This window comes from Lissotriton vulgaris, chromosome 1_2, assembly GCF_964263255.1.
Source record: "Lissotriton vulgaris chromosome 1_2, aLisVul1.2, whole genome shotgun sequence".
In the NCBI taxonomy this organism is placed as follows: Eukaryota; Metazoa; Chordata; class Amphibia; order Caudata; family Salamandridae; genus Lissotriton; species Lissotriton vulgaris.
In genome coordinates, this window is record NC_141686.1 from 142363896 (window position 1) to 142391553 (window position 27658).

A 27658-nucleotide genomic window follows, 5' to 3' on the forward strand; every position below is an offset into this window, starting at 1 on the left:
TGACGGTGCCTACTCCTAAAACTTCAGTCATTTTTGAGACATTGCATCAAAAACACCTGTCTCGTCCTCTCCTGCCTCTGGTGCCGGGCCTGGAGGAACCGGCTATGGCCCTTTTTCTCACCCCTGCGGTGACTAAGGCGGCTCCATCGAGGCTGCTGAAGAAGTACCGGGCTCCCGACTCGGACCCGGCCTTTCTGAAGGCGGAACCCCCTCCAGACTCTGTAATTGTGACGGCGGCCCGCAAGCAACATGCAACCTCCCCGTCCTCCACAGTTCCCCCGGATAAGGAGTCCAGATGGATGGATTCGGCAGGGAGGAAAGTGTGTGGAACATCGGCTACCTACATGAAGGCTGCAAGTGCCACGGTGCTGTTGGGACTCCCTCCAGCAGTTTGCGGAGCTGTTATCTCGCGAGAAGCGCGAGGACTTCCAGGAAGTGCTGAATGAAGGGATGCTGGTGGCTAACCAGATTATCAGCGCTGCAGCGGACTCTTCCTTGTTGGCAGCTCGTGGGTTTTGCCATGGGGTTAACCAACGATGTCACGCCTGGCTCCGTCTTACGTCCCTGAAAGTTGGCTCCGGCGCCCAAGGGCCAGGCTGGGTCTAGGCCCTAGGAACCTACTTCCCCCGGATCTGTTACCCACTCCGGTAGGGGGAAGCGTTCAATTTTTTCTGGCAGAGTGGAGAAAAATTACTCAGGACAAGTGGGTGCTGAATATTGTTTGCAATGGATACAGTCTTCGGTTCATCAGCCCTCCTCCAGCAATTCCACCGGTCAGCTCGCAGTTTCAGCTGCGCGACCTTCAGGCGGAAGCGGATATCCTGTTGAGGAAAAGGGCGATAGAAGATGTACCTCTGTCTCAGAGAGGAAGAGGTCTGTACTCCCTGTTCTTTCTGGTTCGCAAGAAGGACAAGAACGAGTTCAGGCCCATTCTGGACTTGCGACAGGCAAACAGATGGATTTGCAGGGAAAAGTTTCGCATGCTGTCGTTGCATCAGATTTATCCTCAGTTGCAACAGGGAGACTGGCTATGTGCTATAGACCTACAGGATGCTTACTTCCATGTGCCCATTGCACACAAACACAGGAATTTCCTGCCGTTCCAAGTCGGCGCCAATCATTATCAATACACAGTACTCCCATTCGGACTGAAGTCTGCGCCGAGAACATTCTCGAAGTGCATGGCGGTGATAGCCGCACACCTGAGGAAGAACAAGGTGTTCGTCTACCCGTACCTGGACGATTGGTTGATCAAGGAATCCTCCTTCTCGGAAGCGCGAGCACACTTCCAGAAGACGTGCGTTCTCTTGAACAAGCTGGGGCTGCACATCAACATGGCCAAGTCTGTCCCGACTCCGGTCCAATGCATACAGTACTTGGGAGCCTCCATCAATACGCTGTCAGCAAGCGTGTCTCCTTCGGAAGAGCACGATAATCTCTTCTTCGGAAGGCTCAGGCTCTTATGACAACTCCATCTACAACAGTGAGGACGGTGTCTTCTCTACTAGGATCGATGGCCTCTTGTATCTTCCTGACGCCACACACACGGCTGCACATGAGACCGCTGCAGGAGTGCTTGGAGGACCAGTGGGATCAGAGGAAAGGATCTTGGGACGACCAGATTCGACTGTCACTGCATGCTCTTCAGTCTCTGAAGTGGTGGTGTTCAGCGGAGAATCTCCTCAGAAGGGTTCCCTTTCACAAGGACATTCCCACGCAGACTGTTGTGACGGATGCTTCTCTCCTGGGATGGGGAGCGCACTCCGGGACTCTGCAGATTCAAGAAACGTGGTCACCGATGGAGGCCACGTATCACATCAATTTCCTGGAACTCAGAGCTGTTCACTTGGCACTGAAGGCCTTTCTTCCGTCCTTCCAGACCAACTCTCTCCTTGTACAGACTGACAATACCACCACGATGTATTACCTCAACAAGCAGGGGGGCTCGAGATCGCGCACTCTGTCACAGGAGGCGCAGGCGATCTGGCACTGGCTCCTAGCCAGAGGACTGACGATAACGGCTACCCATCTGCCAGGTGTGCAGAATGTTCAGGCAGACGCACTGAGCAGGCTGGTTCAGGAAAACCACGAGTGGGTCATAAACGACGAAGTACTAGGAGAAGTCTTCGCAAGGTGGGGAACTCCAGACGTAGATTTGTTCGCCACCGCCGAAAACAGCAAGTGCAGAGACTTCGCCTCCGGGTACTACCAGCAAGGGACGCTGGGGAATGCGTTATGGATCAACTGGACGAACAGCTTTCTGTACGCCTTTCCTCCCATTCCCCTGATTCCGGCGGTGCTCATCAAGCTGGCCCGGTCCAGGGCTCGGATGATACTCATTGCCCCGGAGTGGCCCAGGCAGTGGTGGTTCACGGACCTACTTCACCGGTCTCTCCTTCCTCACATCCGGTTGCCGTGCAGGCCGGACCTTCTCACGAAGTTCGGGGGACGGATGTTATACCCCAACCTCTCGTCTTTGAGTTTGGCGGCATGGCTCCTGAGATAGTGCAATATGGTCATCTGAATCTGCCTGAGGATTGCATGGACATACTGAAGGAGTCTAAGAGGCCTTCCACTCGAACTTCATATGCTTACAAGTGGAAGAGGTTTTGTATCTGGTGCCAGTCTAAGAACCATGACCCTACGACCTGTAAGGAAGATGTCATCCTTCCTTACCTTTTACATTTGGCGCAGTCTGGCCTTAATGTTCATTCCATTAAGGTTCATCTTGCTGCATTGACTGCCTACAGGAAATGCCCTTCACAGACTTCCTTTTTCCAGATACCTGTGATCAAAGATTTTCTGGAAGGATTGAAGAAAGTATTCCCTCCTGTCATGCTTCCTTCGCCTTCATGGGAATTGAATGTGGTGCTGTCCAGATTGATGAAGGAGCCTTTTGAACCTATTCATAAGGCTTCTTTGCAGCACCTGTCCTGGAAGGCGGCGTTCCTCGTGGCCATTACATCGGCCCGCAGGGTGAGTGAAATTCAGGCGTTGTGTTGTAATGAACCTCATACTGTGTTTCATGCTGCTAAGGTTGTTATGCGTACTCACCCTAAATTTCTTCCCAAGGTTATTTCTGATTTTCATGTCAACCAGACCATAACTTTGCCTACGTTTTTTCAGAACCCTTCATCTCCAGCGGAGAGGTCTCTCCATTCCCTGGATGTTAGGAGGGTGTTGAAATTTTATCTGGATAAAACCAAAGATATTCGTAGGTCAGACCAATTGTTTATCAATTATGGATCAGTCAGGACAGGTCTTGCTACCTCCAAACAGTCCATCTCTAGGTGGATTGTGTCCTGTATACAATTGTTACCAAAAGGCTAATAAGACCTTAGGGGGTAAACCTAAGGCTCATTCCACCAGGGGCAAAGCTGCCACGACTGCTTTGCTACGTAATTTTCCAATTGCAGAAATCTGCAAGGCGGCCACTTGTAAGTCGGTCCATACCTTTGCTAAGCATTACTGTCTGGACACTGATACCAGGACAGACGCTCAGGTTGGGCAGGCTTCGCTGCGAAATCTGTTCACCCAGTATTGGTGTTATGTCTTTTTCTCCACAGCTGCTTTGGTGTGGGGATGGGCTTGCCATTCTGTTCACTAGAGTATGACTACACAGAGATCCCCTACTACAGAAGGAGTAGTTTCTGCCCTGTAACTCCAGTTCTGTAGTAGGGGTATCTCTGTTATAGTCATAAGCGCCCGCCCTCCTCCCCGGTGGAGTAAGATATTCATGTAAGGAATGCTACAGGTCTGGCGTGTTACGCCTTCAAAAAGAACTGAAAGAAAAAGGGACCTGCTGTGCATTCTGGGATACTGAGAGATTCTGTTAAGTTTTCTTGAAGGCACAGTATCCTATTTGAGCCACATAATGGCAGCCTATGGGGCTTGTCTGTCCCTACCTTCCTCTCTATCTTTCCTGAGTCTTTGACTGGGGGAGGCAGGTTTCTCTATGGTAGAAACTAGCAGGCTGTGCTGTGTGTGGTGATTTTTGGTGGAATTTCTAGTTGATGTACTGGACAGTGTAGCCTGTGGATATAGGCTGCATTATCCGTCTTTAAATTCTTTCTTAAGTGTCTTTGCAGTTCTGCATTTTTTGACAACTTAAGAGATTATTTTTGATTGCTCCGGGGTCAACGCACATGGGCGGGACTATTCACTAGATTATGACTATAACAGAGTTACCCCTACTACAGAACTGGAGTTACAGGACAGAAACTACTCCTTATGCAGGACAAGTGATCCTTCCCTCTTGATTATTTGATACTGAAACTAAGGAAGCTGAAGGGATCACGTCTTCCTTCTCCCCCTACTTTGATTCTTTGAAGTCTATCCTTAGACATAAATGCAAAGTGAAGCCATACTGTGTTCATGGGCATGGACCTTGTCACTATGAGTTCCACAGCTCTATGAGGGCTTCACCGAATTCCAAGTTGTTTGGCACCAAACATCTCAGATTAATGAGCCCACACGGATGACAATGCTGGATCCATTAATAAATGCACTCAGAGGGCACCTCGGAGGGTGCCCTCTGAGTAATCTACCAACCTACTAGTGTATGCCTGACTGGTCTGCAACAGCCTGCCACCTCTAGACATGTTTCTGACCCCTGAGGTGGGAGCATTTTGCTCTTATGGGTCGGAAACCAAGCCTGCTCTGGGTGGAGGTGCTTCACACCTACCCCCAAGCAGGAACAACCTTGAAAGGCGGAGAGCGTCAGGCTTCCTGTCCTTTGTCATTCTGATCAGGGCCTCTCCAGGTAGTGGTGATGCCTGCCCCCTGACCAAGCCTCACTTTTTGTTGCTAGGTCAGTGGGTAAATTAGTAAGCAGGAGTGGTGTGTTTCCTCTCTCAGCCAGTGCCACTCCTAAGGTGCCTTAAGCTGAAGTGACCCCTCTCCTTTCAAAATCCTCCATATTGTTTTAGAGATTTCTAGCCCCTAGGCTTAGGGCTGTGCCCCCTCCCTAAAGGAAGTGGACATACAAAGGGTGTAAGCACCCTAAAGTTAAGGACCCCATTGACTACCGTTTTCTAATCCCCGTAACGCCCCTAAATTGAGTATTTAGGGGCACCCCTGAACCTTAACCCTTAGATGATAGGCAACCTACGAGGAAGAGGAGAAAGAGCCTTGCAGCAGCGAAGACTAAAGCCACCAACCGGCCTGTCTGCTGCCCTCAAAGACCCTGCTGAAGAACAGTGACTTGTCCCGGAGCCCAATGAACTCCAGAACCGAGGGAGGACAGCCCACCTTTTAAAAAGACTCCTAATCTCCCGCAGATTGCGGAGCGGTCTAGAAGAAAACCAATCTTAAAGACAAAGTGCTCTGCTTGCGCAACATCCAAACTGACTACATCTTCACCAGACGCTCAAGGCCCGAATTCAGTGGCCCACCGGTCCAGCAAAGGTTACCCAGCGATTTAGAGCAAGAATTCACTGTGGGTTTATCCCAGTATTACTCTACGTCGATGACTGCAGCCTCTGCATGACAACCGCGACCTGCACCGTGAAGTTGACTTCTGACGCAAAACGATACCCCTGCACCTGGAGCCTGTTGGCCTTGGGAAGATTACCAACTGTGGCCCGTCAATCCAGCACACCCCCATCTTACCTGTGGGTCTCTTTCTTCCAGCCTCCTGGCCTGAGCCTGCAGGCCTTTTCCGAGTTTTCGATTCACCACTTGTTTGCATTGGGCGCCCGGCTCTGTGTTGACCCTCTGCAACCAGTCCCCTGTTCCGCTGAGGGTGTTAATTTGGTGCTGCCTTTAGGGCCCCTGTGCTTACTTTATCCCCTGGAGACTGCTTTACCAAACCGTTCTGCTTAACTATAACAAATACCACTTCGATTGCCCTTTTTAGGTTTTGCCTGGCGAAAGCTGCGCTTTCTGCGCAGCTTTTTCGCGCAGGCGAAAACCTGATGAGAACTGTAGTGTGCTTTGGGTCGGCCCTCGTCATTCATTGGCTGGCTCCGTAAATGGAGCCTAGCCATTGGACGAGGGGCCTGTCCGTCAATGCCGGACCAGACACGGGGGCGTTCCTGACATTCTTTGGCTTTTGCCGACGTCACGCGACGCCGGGAACGCCCCCGAGTCTGTTCCGGCATTGCCGGCACTTCTGCATCTCTCCTCCCCGTTTCCCGCCCCGTGACTGGCCGGCCGGCCAATCCTAGCGCGGCCGGCCGGAAGTGCCCGCCCCCGGCAGCCCGGGGAAGAATGCCGAAGAGCCCATCGAGAAAATGACTGTGTGTCAGTCTGGCCTTTCCTGATGGCAGTATACGATACCAGCGCATTGCAGGAGTTCGGAAGGCCTGTTCAAGGGGAGCTTCATTTGCCAGCCCTTTGCGAGTTAGAATTTTAGGCGAAACATCTTGGTTTCGTTCACACATTTCCCTTTCTTTTTAACTTGTATATGTTTGGGTCTCCTCTAAACCAGTCGATGTCAGAGGCAGCGCTTCTCGAGAACAGTGAAATCGATTCACTCTGATCAATGCAGCGCTTTAAGGTTCATTTCCAATCCAGAGTTTCTACACAACCTATTAGTTGCACATTCGGCCTCTCATCAAAATGGAAGTGATTTTCATGTCCGGGCTCTGCATAGGCCTAACCAGGAGGGATAAAATCTCTGTTCAAGAAAGTTTCTGGAGGCATGAGGAAGAAAAGTGGGCTGCAGGAAGAGGCCTTTAGGGAATGCGAAGAGTTGCCAGTTCCATGCGCGTGCCAGCCGGAAGTCCCAACAAGGGAGGCCTGAGCGAACGTCCCATGTGACGCAGGGCCACTTAAAGCAGCTGTGGTAAACATCTTAACGCAGTGAGGCCGGCGGAGCTGCTTTAAAGCGATGTCTACGTTAATGGCAAACGGGAGCTTTTATCTCACGGCGCAAACGGCACTTGATCTGCAGAGAGAGGCCTCTTAAACCCGGCCTGCCTCCCACCGCCACGTATCCATCTCCACGATAATGGCATAACCATGTCAGCATGGCCTCTCACGCCGGCGTACACGCCGGGCCAGCGTCCAGATGGAGAGCCGACAGCCACGCTTGACAACCCTACCAAGTACATAGTAGCCATGACGTCATACCGCATAGAACCCTCACTAAAGGTCGCTTTTCGGCGTAAGGGTTGTTGTGTTTAGATGAAAAATAAGCTTTTTGATGAAAAATAACGACCATTGCGCTCTCGAACCCTCCCTTCCCCTTCTCTCTTTGTAAACCATACACTAATTTTTTTTTCTCCAAAAGCCACGGATAGCGCGGGACCTCCCTGCAGGAAGCCGTGTTTGTTTTCGCGGGCACTGATAAATCACACACTGATCACCATAAAAGTGTGGGCCATAAATCCATCGGCGGGGGGGAGGGGCGGGCGGGAGGGCAGCGACTCCAGATGCATCGTGATTCTCACCTTGACTCCACGGTAACAACTCAGCTGATAAATCTTAGGGACTTGAAGATTCTCATTTAACGGTGTGATTACCATGCAATTTACTGGTGGCTAAAAACCTAGGCCTGGCTAAAGCCTTTCCTGAGACAAGGAGCGACGTAATTTAATTTTTGAAGTTTTGTGTGGTATGTTATAGATTCAGATGAATAGCGTAGCATTTTATGTACGTGCATGCATTGTGTTCCTTGCTTAGGTGTGGTGCTTGCTTTAATTTCCCGCTGTTCCCACCCCCTCTCCTGCTCGCAGCGTCTCCCGTCCCCGTTCCCGCCCCCCTCCCGCTGGTGACCGTGCTTTCCTGTTGTCTCAGCCAGGCCCGCTCCCCGCAGACTCCCCTCCCCCTGCTGAAAGTTCCAAGCCCATGCTTTTAATGAAGATAGACTACATACACGCCTAGAAGGCAAAGCAGTGTTGCTTAAAAACGAGGATTGGGATATAGCTGTCTGACATGATTCAGGGGCATCTTGGGAGTTAGGAATATGCCATGTGACATTCAGGAAAATTTACAGCCACATCTGTGACTTTCCCATTTCCGTCCATATTCCACCATATTACACAGTAAATGGTATTACAGCCCCATCACAATTCGGTAACAACTCAGCTGATAAATCTTAGGGACTTGAAGATTCTCATTTAACGGTGTGATTACCATGCAATTTACTGGTGGCTAAAAACCTAGGCCTGGCTAAAGCCTTTCCTGAGACAAGGAGCGACGTAATTTCATTTTTGAAGTTTTGTGTGGTATGTTATAGATTCAGATGAATAGCGTAGCATTTTATGTACGTGCATGCATTGTGTTCCTTGCTTAGGTGTGGTTTGAAAAAATAAAGATGAAATCATAAATTAGATCATGGCAGTGAGCAGCAAGAAAACAATGTCCTGAAAACATAATGTGCTTATAGTATTTCGGAAGGGAAGGAATATGTTTATCTCAAGCCATTGTGAAGGACGAGCTTGCTATTGGATTATGTTTTAGTCATCTGGTTGGAAACAGGGCTTTAGTTGGCAGCCAGTGTCCTTTCGCTGTGTTTTTTAAAATATAACCCTTCAGTATTTTAAGAAATTCTCCATTTTAGTTATCCTTTACTTAGCTGTTAAGGGGCCCCCTGCTCTATGCAACCCAATCAGCCATAGCCTTTTAAAACTGCATTCTGGGACTTATCTCTGCCTGGTTTCTTACTGTTTCGTGTTTTGAATTGTGCTCAATGTGTGCGCTTAGACACTGCAGGTTTTTCTGTTCAGAGCACTTTATCGTGCTATTGTACTTCGGTTTAAGCAGGCTGACTTTAGAGAGCGTTGATTGTCATTGAGCAAGGAGGGGCAGAGGTAAAAGTGAAACTCTATGCTTGCGAGTTGGAGCTTCTGCTTTAAAGTTTTGCAAAGCATGTGCTGGAGTTAATGGAAGCACCCTTTGCATGTTTAGAATGGACATTCCGTCTGTGAAGATTCCTCGTGCTCTTGCTCTCAACAAATCCTTAAGAATTTCTATTCCGGTAGAACCCGCATCAAAAGAACATTATCAATGACATACTTTGTATTTTATTTGTATGCACTTTTATTGGCTTTGATGACCGAAATAAAGTTCATAGAATGGAATGGAAATGGTATTACATACTGAGTTACATAAAAACAATGTAATTATTTAATATTTCAGCAGTCAAGGAGTTTGTGTTTTATAACGCCTGTAACATTTGGGACCTATGGTCTAGATAGTTAAGTGCACTCAGAAGATTTTCCCTTCCGCACAGGAATGCTGTCACCATACAAATTGAGTTCAGAATCTCCGACACCTCAACAGGAGCAATGATGACCATTTCCACAAAGTTTATTTGATGTTTCTTCTGTATTGTGTTGACATTTCCAAGTTATAATTACTAGTGCAAAGTTTTAGCTTTTGGTCGCCCAATTACTTTCATTCATTTCCACGACAACACTTACAAGTGTTTTGCGGGTTACACTCATCCTCTGGTCTTATGTCTCTGTGTGCCTAAATCCCCTTCTTATTTGTAATCAAATTAGATATGGTAATGCACAAGATTTCCCCAAAAAAAGAAGTGCCTATTATTTAGTCTTTTTTATTGGAATCTCGCCCTTCATTCGATTACACAAAGAATTGTACAAGGTGAAGAAGTTTGAAGATCACTTTCCTGTTTCTCATTACTTATCTGGAGAATCTAAAGTTAGTGTAAAACTGTTCATAGTAATGCCCGTGGATGAAGATTTATCATTCAAGTCGCTAATTTGGAAGGTAGAAGTGTCCGTTCTATGAATGGTGAGTTGTATGGAAAACGTTGTCAGGACCTGATCACATTATGCAGAGGCAGGCCTTGAAAATTTTCCTTGTCATTGGCAACCAGAATGAAGTCAATGTTGAAACGCTTGCCGTCGTCTTTACTTCACTCAGTTGTCAGTAACTGTGTCCCTTTGAACCTATAGAAACGCTGCATCCTTGAGAGCACTATTGTTAAAGACCTTCTCCAGACCGTTTGTAGGTGAGTTCATTTAAAGTGCTTGTAAGGAAGTAAATCAGATGTGGACAAACTTCAAGGAAATAAACTGCCAATAAAAGCTTTGGTGTTTTAATTTAGTAATCCGTATTATTTAGTCCACATTTTCCAGTATGATATTGCCATTATCAAACTTTGTCTTTATTACATTTAAGACTACCGATGTATAACTTGCCTCTGACATATGTTGGGTAACCACCCAGCTCCACCGATGCAGCCACCACACAGCTCCACCGACACAGCTCCACCGATGCACCCACCACACAGCTTCACCGATGCAACCACCACACAGCTCCACCGATGCAGCCACCACACAGCTCCACCGATGCTCCCACCACCCAGCTCCACCGATGCTCCCACCACCCAGCTCCACCGATGCACCCACCACACAGCTCCACCGATGCAGCCACCACACAGCTCCACCGACACAGCTCCACCGATGCACCCACCACCCAGCTCCACCGATGCACCCACCACACAGCTCCACCGACACAGCTCCACCGATGCACCCACCACACAGCTCCACCGATGCACCCACCACACAGCTCCACCGATGCACCCACCACACAGCTCCACCGACACAGCTCCACCGATGCACCCACCACTCAGCTCCACCGATGCACCCACTGCTTGTGCCTCCGTGTGCCCCTGTTGCCTGCTTGTGCTGTGTGGGTGTGTGTGGAGGGCTCTGTGTAGCTGTGTGTGTGGGAAGCTTTGTGTGGCTGTGTGTGTGGGAAGCTTTGTGTGGCTGTGTGTGTGGGGGGCTGTGGGGGTTTGTGGGGGGGCTCTGTATGGGTGTGTGTGTGTGGGGGCTCTGTGTGTGTTTGTGTGTGTCATTTGCGAGAGATAAAGCTAGTGGCATTGTAAATGGCAATGCCATTTATTTATGTTAAAAAAACATAAATAAATATAATGTCAAGAGCAATGCCAATAGCTCTAACTTTAACAAAGGCAAAACCATTGCATTGTAAATGCTTGTTCTCCATTGGATAACACTGGCACCAGATCCTAAGTTTGACCTCTGCACCCAGCTGCCCAGTACCGCTGGTGGTGCAGTGAAGTCACTTACCTGATCCTTGCCTGGTACTGAATCTTCATCCAAAAGGTCAATATCATAAATCGTTTAATTACCAACATATTGCTGATGTTTTCCCTTGTATAGGATAGCATTGTATTGATTGAAAATGCACTGTTCCCACTTTTTACATTGAAAAAAGCTATATTGCAAAACACATTTTACTGCAACATAGTACCTTTAGTTCTACAAAATAAATATACAATTTCTTTTTTCTTTCTAACTATTGGTCTCTGATTTAGTCGTTGACAGTATGAAATCATTTCTTGCGTCTGTTTGAACATCAAATGCTTGGCACTGCCCTCTGATAATCCTAACTACTCGGCACACAACCTGCTCATCATTAGTATTATCTACTTTAGCTTCTGTACGCCTCTGGGGAGCCACTGGACTTTGTTCACAGTATACTTTCTGTGGTATACTATATACAGAGCCAGCTTCCGACAGTGTATCACAGGTTAATTTTTGCCAATAATATGATTGTAAATCTGAGATGTTAAGTTAAAGTTAACAAGGTAAAGGATACTCGGGGCATCCTTTAATAGTTTATTTTGTTTATCTAGTTTGCCCTCTTTGCCTTGGTTAGAATTCTTGCTTGCTTCATTTGTTGCTTTTTATGTTTATTTTTTTAATATTTTGTTTTACAGTCCTGTCGACAAATCAACAGAGTCCCTCAGTATAGGAAATGGGGAAAGTCTACAACAGGTAAGCAAGCTATCATTTTTGCATTTGGTACTTGATCTGTTCACACTTAGTAGGGGAGTGCAGGTAAGACTGACTATATGATATAGAAAGAAGATGGACATCTAAGCTAAAGTCTTTGCTATCTACCCTATCATTAAAGCGGTCTTGTAGAAGGACTGAAATTTATACCCAAGGTGTTCCGGAGTTGGGAATGGGGATCTAAAAAAGAGAAAAAGATGCGAATGCAGTGTGAGAATATAAAAAAATTATCCAGTATTAGGGGTGTCTTTAATAGATTCACATGCCTGAATCATTCCCAGTCGTCGAGACGGGAGCCTCCGGTACATAAAAAAGTAATGTCCTATAGACATGCATAGAGAAAAAGGGCCTAAGGGCTTCCCCTTAGTAGCCTTTCCTTGTCCTTATGTAAAAAGGACCAAACTCTCACAGTCAGCCAATCAGCTCCGACCTCCCTCTAGAACCTTCCTGGGAGGAGCCTCAGTCCCTCAGATTTTCTACCGCACGTTGTGCTAGGGAGTCTCCAGCCTGAGCTCTCCTCAGGATTCCTTCAAATTCAACAAACTTTCTTTGAAAGTGATATCTGAACCCTCAACTCTTCAAGGAATACTTCACTACGCTGTCTTGGCAGTAAGTGTTTTCTTTCCACTGCTTCCATGTCTGAATCACAGAAGAAAGCCCTTTTCAGGGCCTGCTCTTCCTGTGGGAAGAAAAGGATCCATGTGGATGATCAGCACGATCTGTGCTTGTATTGCCTTTACCCGGACCATGTCTCAGACAAAGGCAAGATTTGTAGGTCTTTTCCTAAAAAGACCGTGAGAGATGGGGAAGGTCGCCTTCTCATTTGGCTTGATAGGCTTAAGGACAGAGACAATCTGGACTCCTCTGTGAGCAGTGTTTCCAGGACCTCAGCTGTCTCTCAAAAGAGGCCTAGGGTGTCTTCCCCTGGCCCCTCAAACACTCCTCCTAAGAAGACCCACAGGAAGTCTTCAGAGGCGAGATCTGCGACATCTTCAGTGTCTGCTAAGGAAGATCAAACCTTTAAGAAGCCTGCTCCGTCATCTAGACAAGCCCAGAGGACTACCTCAGTCACGACCACAGTGTCTACCACATCAGCGTCGTCGCCTTCAGCGTCGACGACGACTACATCTTCCTCATCTTCAGGTAGACCTGTTTCCTCTATTATACTCCTAAAATCGTCGTCGACGACGAAGACTAAACCGTCGACGACGCCGTCGTCATTGACGAGCCCATCGTCGTCGAAGACGTTGCCAAAGATCCCACCGTCGACGACGAAGATGTCGACGAGAGACTCGACGACTAGGACGTCGTCTACGAAAACACCGTCGACTAAGACGTCGACGACGACTTCGCAGTCGTCGACGACCAAGAATACATCGCCCACTCCACCGTCGACGAGGACCTCGTCGACGACTCCGTCGAAGAAAGACTCGTCGACGTCGAAGACCCAGTCGACGACAAAAGGCTCTTCGTCGACGGCGAAAACTCCGTCGACGAAGGACTCGACGACTACAACACCGTCGACGGAAGCCTCGTCGTCGAAGATGGCACTGTCTGAGCCATGGAAAAAATCGAAACTGGTGGAAGTATCGACCCTCATGCTGCCGCCGTCGACGACTCCCTCGACGACGATAGGCTCTGATGCGAAGTCTGGCAAGCCTAACAAACTGCAAATTACCCCGGAAACAACATCTCCGAGCAAAGTGGAAACGCAGCCACCTCAGGAAATCTTCCAAAGTGAAGAATCCGAAGAGGATGACCACCTGGATCCCGCTACTTCGGTCTCGGACCTTAACATCAAATATCAAAGCACTGATGAAGAACAGGAAGACTTCACCTATCAGGAACACTCTGTCCATACTAGCGTCCGCACGGAAGTCACCCCCATGATATGCTTACCGGCGACCCTTGTCAATGACTTGAGATTCCTTGTACAGGATTACAAGCAACGATTTCCGGATGCGGACAGAGGCGGTCAAGCGCCTAAGGCTCATGCGCCTGAGGACAAGGGGAATCAGACACCTACAGTCCAAGTACCAGTGTCAGCCCCAAAACAAACTCGCCCTCACCCTCAAACCCACCATGACGTCCAGCCTCAGGTGGTGGTCTCTTCAGACGAAGATGAGGAGGAGGAGGAGGAATTGGAGGAAGGAGAGGTCCAGGAGATACTCGGACCACTCGGACCAGGATGAAGAGGATGAATATGTGGCATCATCCCCAGCTTCACCACAACCACGTCAAGCGGACTCCCCGCCTGTGGACATTGCCGGCTTCCATAAACTTGTGGAGAGGGCAGCGAAGAGATTCCATATGGCTGTGGAATCAACAGAAACTGACTGCTTCTTGCATGATTTCAAAGAACAGACACAAAAGTCCACCAAATCTATTCCGATTATAGAGTTCTTGTGGGAACAAGGAAAGAAATTAATGCTGACACCTGCTTCTGTACCGGCAGTGGTTCCTCGCCTAGACAAGAAATACAGAGCACCACTTACTGCGGCGGCTTGCCTCAATGGTCACCCCAAACCAGACTCAGTGGTGACACAGGCGGCCCAGAAACACTCCCGTAACCCTTCCTCCCCACTGTCCGCTCCACCGGACAAGGAAGGCAGGAAACTTGACACGATTGGAAAACGCTTCACAACCACATCGGCCATGACCATCAAGGTGGCCAACTCCATTGCCTTGTTGGGACGTTACAATCGCCAACTCTGGGAGGACATAGCCCCTTACGTGAAGGAACTGCCTGACACAGTCCAGGGTGAAGTAAAGGCTCTCCTGGTGGAAGGTCAATCTTCAGCGGCAGAACTAATTGACTGTGCTATCGACGCAGCCATGACAGGCTTCCGTCAGCTTGCGGGGGCTGCAGTCCTACGACGTCAAGGGTGGCTGAGAGCGACATCATTCCGCCAGGAAGTGCAATCGAAGGTTCTGGATATGCCCTTTGACGGACAACACCCTTTTGGGGAAAAAATCGACGATGCACTGCAGACCATTAAGAAGGACACCAACACGGCAAGGGCACTGGGCACTCTGCAGTCCAGAAACCAGTCCTTTCGAGGCAACCGATCCAGAGGTCAGTCCTCTTATCGAGGTTCCTATCAGAACAGGTCCTCGTATTCATACAATAACAAAGGCCAATACCAACACAAACAACAGCAAGGCCGCCAATCTTCGTTTGGAAGATCTAGCTACAGAGGAAAAAATACCAAGAGGGGCGCTGGCGGCCGCCAGTGACCGATTACTCCAGCCAGTCCACCCACCCTCTCCATCCTTTCAAATTGGAGGAAAACTGACCCATTTCCTCACCAATTGGCAGTACATCACCACGGACCGGTGGGTTCTTCAAATTATTCGATTTGGCCATTCTCTTGAATTCACCTCCATCCCTCCCAATACACCTCCACGCAGACGGACGCACAAACACCTGCGCCTGCTTCTCAAGGAACTTTCGATAATGCTACAGAAGGGAGCAATCGAAAGAGTACCAGCATCCTCAAAGGGGAAGGGATTTTACTCCCACTTCTTTCTTGTACAACAAAAAGAGAACAAGTGGAGGCCCATCCTGGATCTCCGGGTGCTCAATGCCTTCCTACGGAGCCAATCGTTCAGGATGGTGTCGATTCAAGAAATTCTGGGCATTCTAGAAAGAGGAGATTTCATGACATCCTTAGATCTCCAGGATGCCTACTACCACATCCCCATCCTCAGAAGTCACCGGAAATTCCTGAGGTTCGAGGTGGCGGGCCGTCACTATCAGTTCAAAGTCCTGCCATTCGGCCTCAAGTCCGCGCCGCGGATTTTCACGAAGTGCCTTGCGCCGGTGGCAGCCTTCCTACGTCAACTGGGTCACCAAGTCTTCCCCTACCTAGACGATTGGCTGGTGAAAGCACCCTCACCTGGAGACTCAGCCGAATCCTCCAACGCCTGCACCAATCTTTTTCAGAGGCTGGGATTTTAATTTAATTTAAAATCTTATATAGCGCGCAGCTACCCTTGGGCATCCCGGCGCTTCTAGACAACATCGGATGGTAAAGGGGACAGCATAGAGGCGTTATGCCGGAAACAGAAAGGTTTTAAGACCTTTGCGGAAACGCAGTGTGCAGGGCTCAGCTCTAAGTTTTAGGGGGAGCGAGTTCCAGAGCTTAGCCGTGTTAAATGAGAATCTTCTCCCACCAGTGCGGGCCTTTTTGACTCTAGGCACCATCCAGAGATGTTTCGTGTCTGATCGCAGCGTTCTGCCAGCTTTGTAGGGAGTCACTAGATTTTTTAAAATAAGGGGACCTTTACCTGCGAGAATTTTATGAGCGGTACAAAGTGCCTTAAAGGTCACTCTCTCCCGCACGGGGAGCCAATGCAATGCCTTCAATGCCGGTTTCGCAGATTACGTCCTCGGAATGTCCATGAGCAGCCTTGCCGCTGCATTTTGGACCTGTTGAAGAGTCTTAAAGGTTGATTCAGGGGCGCCCAAAAAGATGGCGTTACTATAATCGAGTCTAGATGTTATAAGACCCTGAATCAGCAGCTTCCTCGATGTTACCGGTAGTAGAGGGAAGATTTTCCGAGCCGACCTGAGCAGGGCATAACATACTCCTGCTGTTTTCTTGGCTTAGGTGCGGAAAGACAAGTCTGGTTCTAGCCAGACTCCAAGGCTTTTGATCGCATCTTTGGGGGCCGGGGGATCGCCCATACATCCCGGCCAACTGAGCGGCGGGAGAAGGGTAGTTTTACTCCCTGTGAGAAGGTGGCCTGATATGCAGTGCTCACTATTCTAGTGAACACTATGTATCAGTCCAGCAACCCTTATTGATGATTGGTTGTAAGTCAACCTTATAGACCAGCTATCCTAGTAGCGTGGATACGAGCAGTCTAAGGCTAAAGACTCGAGAGGGCGCGTTAAGCCAGCTGTTTACCACACATATACCCCTTGAATACCAAGTGAAAGGACACCACACAAGTGTTATGAAAATAAACAGTTATTTATTTAAAGATCACAACAGCCCTGTACTCTTTATGAGGACAGGGTACTAAGCACAAACCAAAACTCTTACAAAAATACTTAAGTTAGCACAGTATATACAAATGCCCGAGGGGCACGGAAAACCATATACTCTGAAAGTGGAATGCGAAATTCCTAGCAGGTAAGTACAGTACTAATAGCTTTTGGAATCGCTAGGACTTGACTAGGGAATCGTTAGATTATGTCTAGGAGGCCTAGGGGACTCGGGTGCAGTGTGTGCACTCTCACGCGAGATGCGGGACAAAAGTCTATGGTAGCTAGGAATTAGAAAGTTAGTGTTCTCGGGCGAACCCGACCTGGTAGGGAGAAAACGAAAGTAGATTCTGACCCTTGGATAGTGAGGCTATGCTGGGGCACCGAAATGCCGAAGTTACCTAGCCCAGGGGCTGCAGCTGCATAGGTCTGAAAAGACGTCGGGAATCCTCGTAGACGGACCAGGAGCCGGAAGAAAAGATGCTGGCCGGTGACCAGTGAAGAAAGTTCAGTCGGATCCAAGCCTGGATCTTGAAGATAGATGACACCTGAAAGCAGAGGGGACCAAGTTCGAGACTACTAGCCAGTAGTCAGTGGGCACCAGGAGGGCACCGGATGGTAGCCACCTCGACTAGGTGAGTGGGTGACGCTTGACTCGAAGATCTCACGGACCAGGAGGCGTTGTCGGCGACCAGGATGGAGGATCGAGCTGTCCCACGAAGATAGAAGCTGTCGGCGTCGCTGGACCCAGGATTGGGCAACAAAGCCTTGGCAAATTCAAGCCCACGCGGTGGACCTAAAATGGCGTCTGGAGTGGACCAGGAGGGTCCGGGGTGCCTCTCTTGAACAAGGAAGCAAGGGCCAGCCTGGAGCAACCAGACCAGCAGTCGTGAAGTCGTTGGGCGTCGTTCAGAAGGCCACAAGCCAGCCGGCTAGTAGCCAAACAACGCGGTGCACAGCAAACAGCAGAAGGGCCCCACGCCGATCGTGGAGATGCAGGGAGGCTGATCTTGGGTGCTGGAGCTGCGCAGGGTCGGGGCTTCTCGGACCCCAAAGCACTCACCAGTGGAGGACACGGTGGGCTTGCAGTAAAGATGTCGTGCAGTCTTGGCGATCGTCGGTCCCTTGAGGTCTCGTCGCACTCACGGTTCTCAGCTGGGCTGTAGAGGTGAGTAGAGGTCAGAGGTGCCAGGGAAGCCGGGTCTCGTCGAGCTGGGTCGTCGGATTCGTGATGAAGGACTTGCAGCAGACCGCAGTGTTCTTTAGGATGGTGCCTGCGGATGCAGGGTGACTACTCCTTAGCCACAAGGGAGAATCTTGAAGAAGAAATCGTGAAGTCCTTTCGAAGAAAGTGGTATCTTGATTCCAAAGATGATCTAATTTGAACAGGGGGCCCGCTCCCATCTTTATACTAAAAAAGGGGGCTGACCCGGTGACTAGGTCCTGCCTATGGGTGGGACTAGGTGGGGGGTGGTTACACCCCTCAGCCATGCCGGACTTCCCCAGGCCAGGGGCTGGTGTGCCCCTGGAACTGGTTCAGACCGGCCTATGCGTAGTGAGCACCGGGGTGCCACTCAGCAGTCACCTTCCTGTAAAGCCCTGCCTACCCAGGATACACAAAACCATGTCTGGGACGGTGCTAGCACCGCCCCTGACAGGAAACCCTTTGTCCAGGCTCCCCTCGCTGGAAGGACTCCCAGCTGCAGGGGGTCAGACTCGTGTCTGTGGTGGCAGCATCCATTTTGTGGAGCTGAGGCTTCAGTTAACTTTAACCGGGGTTCACAGTTACATACATGTCGTGTCCCTCTAGAAGGGTGGAATGCTAACCCCGTCGCCAGAATTGGCGAGGGGTTAGTATTCCAATTCGTATGACACCTTACTCGACATGTTTTGATAAAGCAATACCAAAGTTAGCATTTAACCGCGAGGATTATAATGCACTTAAGAGTATATGGTATGCGATATCATGGAACAGCTATTAGGACTTGGTTCCGCAAGCTGCAGACAGGCTCAGCTCATGCCAGAGCACCATCTCACACGATTCCAAGCACTCTGCCTTCAGGATTGTCAAGGCCTGCCATAGGAGTGACTGATAGGAATCTGTGTGTCCATTTTAGGGTTAGGTATAGGTATACTACACCTACAGCAAAGGGTGATTACACGACTTTGCCCCAGCTGTCATGCAGCCAGTTGTGTCAAATTTAGGAGGCCAGCCAGGGGTGGCATAATACATGCTGCAGCCCCTGGCAGCCCTGGGTACACCTATGCCCTGAGTTACAGGGTCTGATAAGGTGGCCCAGTACCAATTGGAAATGTACCTAGGGTACATGGAATCCATTTTAAAGAGAGAGCAGTAGGCCTGGGGTCCTGATTGGCAGGGTCCCAGGTCGACTATGTCCAAAACCAGCTAAAACACAGGGCAAAAGTTGGGGGCAACCATAGTCAGGATGTACCTTCCTACACAACCCCCCCCCAAACGAAAGGAGATAAGGCTATCCTTGTCCAGGTAAGCCTCTATTACCTAAGTGGCCATATAAGGAAGGACCAGCTCTGGCTTGGTTTCCCCCTGTGTCATGGTCCACTAGGCAACCCCTCACCCTAAGGGTATCTGAGGGTCTCCACCATAGGGAATCTCTGTCTCTGGTGTGTCTTGGGAAAGAAGAAGGCTGATGCTGGGATGGAGTACTGAAGTGAGGCTCCTCTACCTTTGGGCTCAACTTCCTCCAATCACCATTCATCATGTGTGCCTTTCTTTCTTTAGCTGAGATGCACTGAGCTCTCAGGGTCAGCCTCTGGCTACCTAAAGCTGGAGGCTGAGTCCCTCTGTTTGGCTTACTGGAGGGACAGGTCAGGTCTGGGGTTTTTAGGCCCCATGTTTGGCTGTGCCCAACAGTGTCCAGCTGTGGGAGTTCCCTAACTACTTTTAAGGGGGATCCCTCAGGAGTCTGTTCTATTTTCACTTGGCTAGGTTTACCAGCTTCAGTGATCCTAATCTGCTGATTAGGGGGTTCTTTTGGACAGGGGGCCCTTTGGGGTCCACCACTGGCCTCCCTGGTCTCTTCAGCCCTGGGCTGACTGAGGCAGGGTAGAGAGGTGCAGGTTACCTGCTCCAGACTGGGTCCCACCTGGGAAGGGTCCACTGCCATCAGGGGCTCTGCCAGGCTAGGCCTGACTACCTCTGGGGCAGTTCCTTCAACAGGGGTAGAGTCAGTTCCCTGAGGAGGCTGGCTCTCACCTAGTGTCTGGGAGGGGGAAGACTCTTCTTCCTCCTCAATGCTCTCTGTTTGAGTGGAGTGATCCATTGTTTCAGGCTTCACAACCTCACTATCTGTCTGAGTAGAGGCTGAGACCATTTCAACCTTGCCGACCTTTTCAGGAGGGCACTCAGTCTGTGTTTGGGCTGTGACTGTCACAGCCCTCCTATCCTGCTCTGGAAAGTCTGTCTGAGCCTGGGCAGTGGCTACCACTGCCCTTCCAACCTTTTCAGGGAGGAATGGTGCTTGGACTGGGGCTGTAGCTGTTACTGCCCCACTAACCTGTCTGGATAGGCCTATCATTCTGGAGTGAGTTTCTTGTTCCACCTCAGCCCATGCTGAGAGTTCTAGGTCATTCCCCAGTAAGCAATCTACAGGTAGGTTATCTGTCACTGCCACTCTCATGGGCCCCGTGACATTACCCCAGCTGAGCTTGACTACTGCCATGGGATGCCTTCTCTTCATTCCATGAATGTCTGTCACCTGATAAGTAAAACCAGGGGTCAGTTGAGCAGAGGGGACCAGATGGTCACTCACCATGGTGAGGCTGGCCCCTGTGTCCCTGAATGCCTCAACTTTCTGACCATTCACTAAAACTTCTTGTCTATACTTGCCCAAAACGTGGGGTCCAGTAGTGAAGTTGGCAAACCCCATGCCAGTCTCACAGACAAGAGTGTGGTCAGGGAACCTGGCTAAGCCATAGTCCTCCTGTTGGCCCAGAGTAATGCCCACCACATTCTTGGGGGCACTCCCACCACCTGGGGGATTACCACTAGTGGTAACAGGAGGTTTAGGAGTATTACCTGGGGGTGTATTTCCCTTATTACCATTTTTAGGGCAACTGGCATCACTTTTGTAATGACCCACCTGTTTACAGGTATGGCAATAAGGTTTCTTTTGTTCAGAAGGAGTGTTCTGGGACCCACCACCCTTGTTGGAGTTTTGGGGCCCTAGGGAGGTCTTCTCTGTGGATTTATCCCCACCCTTCTCTTGAGGCTTGGTTGATTCCTTTTTCTGGTCACCACCCTGGTTTTTAGGCCTAACCCTGGTTCTGACCCATTTGTCTGCCCTCTTACCCAATTCCTGTGGAGAGGTCAACTCAGAGTCTACCAGGTGCTGATGTAATAGCTGGTTCTGACAATTACTTAAGATTTGCTCCCTCATAATTAGATTATACAATCCTTTAAAATCAGTAACCTTACTACCCAGTAGCCAGCCTTCAAAAGCCTTAGTGGCACAATCAACAAAGTCAGTCCAATCTTGAGACTGAGTTTTCTGGGTGTCTCTGAACAGCATCCTGTATTGTTCAGTGGTTAAACCAAACCCATCAACCAGTACATTTTTCAAGACTTGGTAATTGTTAGCATCCTCCACCCTTGTGGTGAGGAGCTTATCTCTACCTTTACCATCAAAGGAGAGCCACAAGATAGCTGCCCACTGACTTTGGGGAACACCCTGCACAGTGCAGGCTCTCTCCAAAGCAGTAATCCATTTGTGGATGTCATCCCCTTCTTTAAAGGGGGGCACTATCTTATTCAGGTGCTTTGTATCAAAACTCCTTTCCCTATTGCTAGGTTTATTGCTGCCACCAGTGGGAACTGTCCCACTCAATTGTTGCTCTCTAGCAAAGGCAAGTCTCTCTTTGGCCAGGGCAAGTTCTTCCCTTTCAATCCTTAGTTTGACTGCCCTTTCTTCAGCTTCATACACTCTCCTCTTAGGGGAAGACATTCCTCTGTGAGAAGAGTTGAGAGAGCCATTGGTTCGAAAGGATCTGCTAGAGCCTCTTGATAGAGACCTAACTCGTCCATTCCCAATGTTAAGCTGACCTGAGAGTGGGCCCAGGGGTCCCCCAGTACCAAGCTCATGTCTGCTTAAGTTGGACCTGCTTAGTCTGCTGACTTCTACCTGTCCCTTATCTGCCTCATCCCCTGATAACTCATCCTCATCCTCAGCAACATCTGCCTCAAGGAGGGGATGGATATCAAAGGGACCCTGTAAGGAGGGCAAACTTCCATCTGGATTAGAAGGGTCTGGGTTACCAGCCCTACTGGCATCATAAGCCTCTAAGAGACCAATCAGAAAGGAAGTGGTGGGGTTAGACCCCTGTTTTAGTTTCCTGAGAGTACACACTTGTCTCATCTCATGGAAGCTAAGAGCAGTATATTTTGAAGGGATGACCTGTGGAGGGTCAACTGACACAAGGGGAGACTCAGTGTTTCCTCCTGTGGCCGACATACTGCTTCTAGTGTGGTGTAAGTGATGCACCTACCTACACTATGTGTTACCTACTGATCCCTTGCTAAGAGTTGCAGCCAAGGTGTGCTAAGCCTTGAGGAGCTACAACAGCTGGTTCAGTAGAACTCAGAGTATTCTAAGCTTTAGTTATATGTACCTAACAGTACTTATGTGATCTTTCAACAAGATATTCTTAGGATACGTGTGGTAAAACAACAGCAAGCTCAAATCCCAACCGCTGCTCACCAATGTGAGAAGGTGGCCTGATATGCAGTGCTCACTATTCTAGTGAACACTATGTATCAGTCCAGCAACCCTTATTGATGATTGGTTGTAAGTCAACCTTATAGACCAGCTATCCTAGTAGCGTGGATACGAGCAGTCTAAGGCTAAAGACTCGAGAGGGCGCGTTAAGCCAGCTGTTTACCACACATATACCCCTTGAATACCAAGTGAAAGGACACCACACAAGTGTTATGAAAATAAACAGTTATTTATTTAAAGATCACAACAGCCCTGTACTCTTTATGAGGACAGGGTACTAAGCACAAACCAAAACTCTTACAAAAATACTTAAGTTAGCACAGTATATACAAATGCCCGAGGGGCACGGAAAACCATATACTCTGAAAGTGGAATGCGAAATTCCTAGCAGGTAAGTACAGTACTAATAGCTTTTGGAATCGCTAGGACTTGACTAGGGAATCGTTAGATTATGTCTAGGAGGCCTAGGGGACTCGGGTGCAGTGTGTGCACTCTCACGCGAGATGCGGGACAAAAGTCTATGGTAGCTAGGAATTAGAAAGTTAGTGTTCTCGGGCGAACCCGACCTGGTAGGGAGAAAACGAAAGTAGATTCTGACCCTTGGATAGTGAGGCTATGCTGGGGCACCGAAATGCCGAAGTTACCTAGCCCAGGGGCTGCAGCTGCATAGGTCTGAAAAGACGTCGGGAATCCTCGTAGACGGACCAGGAGCCGGAAGAAAAGATGCTGGCCGGTGACCAGTGAAGAAAGTTCAGTCGGATCCAAGCCTGGATCTTGAAGATAGATGACACCTGAAAGCAGAGGGGACCAAGTTCGAGACTACTAGCCAGTAGTCAGTGGGCACCAGGAGGGCACCGGATGGTAGCCACCTCGACTAGGTGAGTGGGTGACGCTTGACTCGAAGATCTCACGGACCAGGAGGCGTTGTCGGCGACCAGGATGGAGGATCGAGCTGTCCCACGAAGATAGAAGCTGTCGGCGTCGCTGGACCCAGGATTGGGCAACAAAGCCTTGGCAAATTCAAGCCCACGCGGTGGACCTAAAATGGCGTCTGGAGTGGACCAGGAGGGTCCGGGGTGCCTCTCTTGAACAAGGAAGCAAGGGCCAGCCTGGAGCAACCAGACCAGCAGTCGTGAAGTCGTTGGGCGTCGTTCAGAAGGCCACAAGCCAGCCGGCTAGTAGCCAAACAACGCGGTGCACAGCAAACAGCAGAAGGGCCCCACGCCGATCGTGGAGATGCAGGGAGGCTGATCTTGGGTGCTGGAGCTGCGCAGGGTCGGGGCTTCTCGGACCCCAAAGCACTCACCAGTGGAGGACACGGTGGGCTTGCAGTAAAGATGTCGTGCAGTCTTGGCGATCGTCGGTCCCTTGAGGTCTCGTCGCACTCACGGTTCTCAGCTGGGCTGTAGAGGTGAGTAGAGGTCAGAGGTGCCAGGGAAGCCGGGTCTCGTCGAGCTGGGTCGTCGGATTCGTGATGAAGGACTTGCAGCAGACCGCAGTGTTCTTTAGGATGGTGCCTGCGGATGCAGGGTGACTACTCCTTAGCCACAAGGGAGAATCTTGAAGAAGAAATCGTGAAGTCCTTTCGAAGAAAGTGGTATCTTGATTCCAAAGATGATCTAATTTGAACAGGGGGCCCGCTCCCATCTTTATACTAAAAAAGGGGGCTGACCCGGTGACTAGGTCCTGCCTATGGGTGGGACTAGGTGGGGGGTGGTTACACCCCTCAGCCATGCCGGACTTCCCCAGGCCAGGGGCTGGTGTGCCCCTGGAACTGGTTCAGACCGGCCTATGCGTAGTGAGCACCGGGGTGCCACTCAGCAGTCACCTTCCTGTAAAGCCCTGCCTACCCAGGATACACAAAACCATGTCTGGGACGGTGCTAGCACCGCCCCTGACAGGAAACCCTTTGTCCAGGCTCCCCTCGCTGGAAGGACTCCCAGCTGCAGGGGGTCAGACTCGTGTCTGTGGTGGCAGCATCCATTTTGTGGAGCTGAGGCTTCAGTTAACTTTAACCGGGGTTCACAGTTACATACATGTCGTGTCCCTCTAGAAGGGTGGAATGCTAACCCCGTCGCCAGAATTGGCGAGGGGTTAGTATTCCAATTCGTATGACACCTTACTCGACATGTTTTGATAAAGCAATACCAAAGTTAGCATTTAACCGCGAGGATTATAATGCACTTAAGAGTATATGGTATGCGATATCATGGAACAGCTATTAGGACTTGGTTCCGCAAGCTGCAGACAGGCTCAGCTCATGCCAGAGCACCATCTCACACGATTCCAAGCACTCTGCCTTCAGGATTGTCAAGGCCTGCCATAGGAGTGACTGATAGGAATCTGTGTGTCCATTTTAGGGTTAGGTATAGGTATACTACACCTACAGCAAAGGGTGATTACACGACTTTGCCCCAGCTGTCATGCAGCCAGTTGTGTCAAATTTAGGAGGCCAGCCAGGGGTGGCATAATACATGCTGCAGCCCCTGGCAGCCCTGGGTACACCTATGCCCTGAGTTACAGGGTCTGATAAGGTGGCCCAGTACCAATTGGAAATGTACCTAGGGTACATGGAATCCATTTTAAAGAGAGAGCAGTAGGCCTGGGGTCCTGATTGGCAGGGTCCCAGGTCGACTATGTCCAAAACCAGCTAAAACACAGGGCAAAAGTTGGGGGCAACCATAGTCAGGATGTACCTTCCTACACTCCCCAGCAGCAGTATTTCCGTCTTTGAGCCGTTTAACTTAAGGGAGGAATCTCCCATCCAAGTGTGAACATCTGCCAGGCAGGAGTTCAAGATGTCAGGATTGTCGGCCAGATGTGATAAGGAAACCACTAGCTGCGTATCGTCAGCGTAGCTGACGATTTTGATGTCATATGGGGATACTACGTCCTCCAGGGGGGCCATATATACATTAAATAATGTGGGTCTCAATGACGAGCCCTGTGGCACTCCACACTGGAGGGGAATGGATTTGGATCTCTCAGGGCCATACCACACCTGGTAGGAACAATTCGAGAGAAAAGATCTCAGCCACTGCAGGGCCGCCCCGGAGACCCCTACCTCAGCCAGCCGTCGGATCAACACCTGATGGTTCACGGTGTCAAACGCCGCGCTGAGGTCCAGGAGGATCACCGCCACTGACCCTCCTGAGTCCAGGATGCATCTTGCCTCCTCGACAACTGCCAAGAGGGCCGTGTCTGTGCCCTGACCTGGGCGGAATCCAGTTTGTGATGGTCGAAGGAGTCCATTCGACTCCAAAAAGGCTGACAACTGCCTGTTGACCAACCGTTCAGCAACTTTGCCGAGGCCTGGCAGGAGCGAGATAGGTCTAAAGTTCGCCAGATCATTAGGGTCCAAATTGGTCTTTTTTAAAAGAGCCTTAACAGCCATTTTCCAAGTGGGTGGCACCACACCCTGAACAAAAGAGGCGTTCATAAGGTCTGTTACGGGAGCTGCAATGGACGCTATTACCTGCTTGAGAAACTTCATGGGGACCGGGTCCATGGGAGAACCACTTTTAATCGACGATAGAGTTTTGGCGACATCGCTCACTGATACTGGGCCAAAGGTGTCAATGTGGAAAACGTTCTCTCTGGCCCGAAATCCCACGACCTGCTTGCCAATGTCCTGAGATAGGTTCGGCTGGGGCAGAGAGATTAAGATCTTCTCAATTTTTGTGTGGAAGAACTCAGCCAGTTGTGTGCTTTTTTGTTTGTCATGCACCACATCCGGCTCTGGAACTTTGAGCAGTTCTTTGACCACTTTGAAACCCTCCCTAGAAGAGCTCGAAGCAGATTTAATGCGATCATCAAAGAATGGGGCTTTCGCGTGTCGCAGGGCGGACTTATAGCCCCTAATTGCAGCCCGATATTCTTCTCTCCTAGAGACTTCCCAGTTCGTCCTCCATAACCTCTCCAACCTTTTACATCCCTTCCTGAGGGTGCGAAGTTCTACGGAGTACCACGGAGCCGAGCCAACTCGTTTGTCCCTCTTAGGAACTCTTTTTAGGGATCAGAGCGTCCAAAGAGGCGGAAAACCAGCTGTTGATGTTGGCATCGGCCTTAACGGGATCCGACTCAGGAGGGGGAGGCGAATTTTTCAGTATAGAGGTCCAGTAATCGACCGATAGTCTGGCCCAGGCTCTGTCCACTAGGAAGGCCTGTTTGGTCCTTGTAGGTGGTGGGTCGATTTGCCACAAAGCTGATACCAGAAAATGGTCTGACCATGGAAGGGGAAGGGCCGGCCTAGCTGTGAAGCGGGGAATGTTCGAAAACATCGGGTCGAGTAGGTGTCCCTTTTCGTGGGTGGGGCCGGAGTTAATTAAGACCAACTCGCGCTCCTGTAAGACGCTCTGGAGATCCAGCGCCGTTTGGTCAGTGGGCTCGTTGAAGTGAAGATTGAGATCACCCAACACCATGAAGTTGGCCGTCGCTGCGGCCAGGGCCGTCACTGATTCTGCCAGGGAGCTCACAAAATTACCCAGTGCGCCCGGAGGCCGGTAAATCAGCAGACCCGATATTGACGCTGTCGGGGATATCCTGAGGGCGAAGTGACAGCTCTCACAATCCGAGAGTTGGCCACTATGCGTCCTGCACACAAACAGGCTCCTATATACAATAGCGAGGCCACCCCCTCGTCCCTCTGGTCTGTCCACCTGACAGATAAGGTAGCCCGGTGGAAGAGCTTCCACGATATCCGCATCGGAACTGGGAGTTAGCCATGTTTCCGTTAGAAACAAGATCTCTAATGCCAGATCCTGGATGAGTAGGTTGACTTCTATAGCATGACGTGGGAGGGATCTACAATTCAGTAGCCCTACAACCAGGTCATTCTTCCCTTTAATAGCGGAGTGATTCCTCTCTGCTCTCTCTGCTCCCTCAGCTGGGAGGGGCGGAACAGCTCTCTGAGGCAATGCATGCCGAAGAGCCATGAGTTCATCGCGCTCATAAGCGCGCCTCATGGTAGTAGATTTCGGCAGAGTATCAAGCCCTGGGCCCGTCTGGGCCCGGACGGGCACAGACGGGCTTGTCTTTAACGGGTCTTCGGCGCGGGATCGGCGCGTTCGCTGCGCGTCCTCGCTGCGCGTATTATGCATCTGAGAGTTTTGTAGGGGCCGCGCTAGCATTCAGCACCGCCTCCCTCCCCTCTGACCAATCCCTGTCCTGCGCCGGCA

General features: G+C 50.1%; 1 protein-coding gene across 7 annotated transcripts in view; it reads left to right on the forward strand.

The window, feature by feature from the left end:
• CNOT4 (CCR4-NOT transcription complex subunit 4) overlaps positions 1-27658 on the forward strand; it is a 623322-nt gene that overhangs the window by 300483 nt on the left and 295181 nt on the right. For all 7 annotated transcript variants that reach the window (XM_086952989.1, XM_086952985.1, XM_086952984.1 and 4 more), the window contains exon 9: positions 11660-11717. In XM_086952989.1, the coding sequence (XP_086809115.1) occupies positions 11660-11717 (58 nt within the window). The remainder of the gene's footprint in view (positions 1-11659; positions 11718-27658) is intronic.